General features: G+C 51.7%; 1 protein-coding gene across 1 annotated transcript; it reads left to right on the top strand.

Moving 5' to 3' along the window:
* Positions 1-220: 220 nt before the first annotated feature.
* LOC140205362 (uncharacterized) lies at positions 221-3,118 on the top strand. Its single transcript, XM_072272957.1, has one exon. The coding sequence runs from the start codon at positions 221-223 to the stop codon at positions 3,116-3,118; it is 2,898 nt and encodes a 965-aa protein (XP_072129058.1).
* Positions 3,119-3,390: the final 272 nt, after the last annotated feature.

The following is a 3,390-nucleotide window of genomic DNA, read 5'->3' as shown; positions in this document are numbered from 1 at the left end:
TCGAATTGGCAAGAAACTAGGACATCAACATAAGCGTTTGCAAGCACCCCTCCCCCAGCTAGTCCAGCAAGGAAGTTTTGTGAGAAATGCAACGTTTACCGATGTGGTGCAGAATGTTTCAGACTCCGCGTCGGCTGAGAACCCAGCTGCCCCGGAGATAAAAGTGCCGACTGAATAATCGGGTCGCCTGCGCTTTGAGTGCTGCCTGGGACCGGTCAGCATGTCGCCTTTCTCCGGAGCAGAGCTGCTCGGGAGCTTTCTGGCTCTTTTAGCTTGGAGGGAAATGCCAGCGGTGAGTTGTCTGGCTTTCAGAAACTGTGTAAGTTTATATCTTCGGACGAACTCTCTCAACTGCGTAAACCGGGGTATCCAAAAGCTGGCCCACGCTGTTTCGGACATCCCCTCCAACACCACGGTTCTGAACATTTCCGGCAACATGATCAGCGATTTGCCCAAGAGAGGACTGGAAAATTTGGTGTTTTTGGAGTATCTAAGGCTTGACCGCAACAACCTGAGCAGAATCGCACCGCAAGCCTTTTGGAAACTCCATTCCCTGCGGGAACTCAATCTGTCCCACAACTTTCTGGAGTCTCTGCAGCAAGACGCCTTCATATCCCTGTCCAATCTCACCAGCCTCAGCCTACAGCACAACAAGTTGGGGCATCTCTCCGGAGCCGCCGTCTTCCCCCTGAAAAGACTCCAAATTCTGGATATCTCCTTCAATGATTTCAGGAACGCCTCGTCTGTAATTGCAGCTCTGAGACGAGTTCATGCTTTGAGAACATTGTATCTTCAGAGCTGCAGAATAAGATATTTGGAAATTTCGACCAGTTTCCCCCCGCAGCTGAGCAGCTTACTTGTCGCCGACAACCCCCTCTCCAGATTCTGGGCTCCCGCCGATTTTTTTGCCGGCATTAACTACCTGAACATGTCCAACAGCAGCTTGTCGCGAGCCGAGAACCTCACCTCCATCAATTTATCCGGTGTGCACTCCCTGAGCATCGGGGCCAACCCGCTGGAACCGGCCGAGGTGATCGAAGCCGTGCGGAACATAAATGCGCCCCTGAGAAACATCACCCTCAGCTACCTGAAGCTGAAAAACGCCGACACGCTGAGAGTTCTGTGCGGGATCTTTCAGAAGCGGGGGATTCGGTCAGTCAGCCTGGAGGGCAATTGTTTCCGGGAAGTGAAGGGGGCCTTCAGCCGGTGCAATTCAATTTTATTTCTGGACATGTCCCACAACAAGATTAAAACGCCGCACATGTTTACCTGTGGAGGCGCTCCCAACGATCTACAAACTTTAATACTGGATCATAATTTAATTCGAGATGTCTCTCTGTGCGCCGTGGGCCCCGACGGAAGGCAATGTAGCTCGACAACCCCTTGCCTGGGGAAACTGCGTTACCTCTCGTTAAGGTACAACCGCATCTCGGCCATCGGGTCTCATGCATTCCGACAGGTTCCCCACCTGGAGACTCTCACTTTGGCGTTGAACGAAATTAATTTCATCAACATCTCTGCCTTTGCAGGTCTAAGTAAACTGAAGTTTCTATCCCTCACTAACAACGCAATCGGAGAAATCTTTCCCAAGACCTACATGCATCTTGGGAACCTGGAACACTTAAAGCTACGAAATAACAGGATTCCCATTATCTACAATCGATATTACTCCAACCTTTCCAAGCTAATCACGCTGGATTTGGGCGGGAATCACATTGAGAAGATTGTAGACGGAAGTTTTGAAGGACTCCGATCTTTGTTAAGGCTCTATTTGGATAGGAACTGGTTGTCGGATCTTTCGAAGGATATGTTTAAAGATTTGCAGTCGTTGCAAGTGTTAGATTTGGCCCAAAACAAGTTGACCTTCGCGAAAGCGCCCGACCACTCGTCCCCGTTCGATGCGCTGCGCAATCTCCGCATGCTGAAGTTGCAAAGACAGTATACTTCCGAGAGCATGACGCTACCTCGAAACCTGTTTGATGGCCTCCAGAGGCTCCAGATTCTGGACATCTCCAACAACAACTTCATGACTCTGGACACACTGCCCTTTCATCAGCTCGGCGGACTGGAAGTCTTGCAGATGAACAACATTCACTTGGACTTCGGAACCATGCACAACAAGACTTTCGCCAACCTGGTCAACCTCCGGCTGCTGAGCCTGGAGAGAGCCGGCCTGGAGTCCATCCGACAGGCCCTCTTCGAAAACCTGGCCAGCCTCACCACCCTGCTGCTCGGGAGCAATGGTATCCGCGTCGTCGCAAAGAACGATATCCTTCAACTGGGCAACCTCAGCTACCTGGACCTCCAGAAGAACCGATTAGGCTGCGTGTGCGAGAACCTGTGGTTTCAGTGGTGGGCGGTGAAAAGTAAGGTAGAGGTGCCTCTGTTCTACAACTACTCGTGTGAGGGCCAAGGAGGGAAAAAAACCTTGGCACAGTTTGACAGATTGATTTGCAACGACGGTTTTGAGGCGTTATGCGTCAGTGCGCTGACGATCTTCGCCTTTGTGGTGACGGCTCTGTTGTACCACAAAAAGAAGTGGGACTTTTATTACAGTTACTACCTGCTCCGTGCGTGGATTCGCGAGAAACAGTTGCGGAGGTCGCACACTCGGGGCCACCAGTACGACGCCTTCGTGTCCTACAACTCCAAGGACGAGGACTGGGTGTTTGACCAGCTGATGCCGCACTTGGAGACTGAGGGACCTCCATTTCACCGACTTTGCTTCCACCACAGGGACTTTGCGGTCGGCAAACCCATCGTGGAGAACATCGTCGACGCCATATACAACAGCAAGAAGACGCTTTGCGTCATCTCCAAGAGTTACCTGCAAAGCGAGTGGTGCTCGATGGAGATGCAGGTAGCCCTGTACAGGCTCTTCGATGAATACAGCGATGTCCTTATCCTGGTCTTTCTCGATGAGATCCCTGGCCACGTGTGGTCTTCTTACCACCACCTGCGGAAGCTGCTGCGGAAGAAGACTTACATCAGTTGGCCCACTGATGACGCAGGCCAGAGGCTGTTTTGGGCCAAGTTGCGGAACGCTCTCAAAGCAGACTGCTCAACTTCTAGGAAACCGGCGTATTCGCTCATCCAGCACGAGAGCTTACTGTACTAAACTCTCAGCCCAGGTGCGTTACACTGACCGGGACGCGAGCCCGAAGACTTAGTCATTGGCCTTTCACCTCCAGATCTGTTCGGGTGGGCGGGGAAAGTAGACCAAGAGGAGGCCCCACCATTTCATACTCTTGTTCCTTAACATACTTCAGATGTGTAGAAATAAGACCAAACGACACAAGAGAGGAGGAAGACCATTCGGCCCGTCAAGCCTGTTCTGCCATTCCATCATGGCTGATTTATTACCCCTCTCAACCCCTATTCCCCTGCCTT

The sequence above is a fragment of the Mobula birostris genome, chromosome 11 (assembly GCF_030028105.1).
Source record: "Mobula birostris isolate sMobBir1 chromosome 11, sMobBir1.hap1, whole genome shotgun sequence".
In the NCBI taxonomy this organism is placed as follows: Eukaryota; Metazoa; Chordata; class Chondrichthyes; order Myliobatiformes; family Myliobatidae; genus Mobula; species Mobula birostris.
The sequence above is the reverse complement of the archived record's forward strand: the minus strand, read 5'-3'. Positions and strand labels throughout refer to the sequence as shown.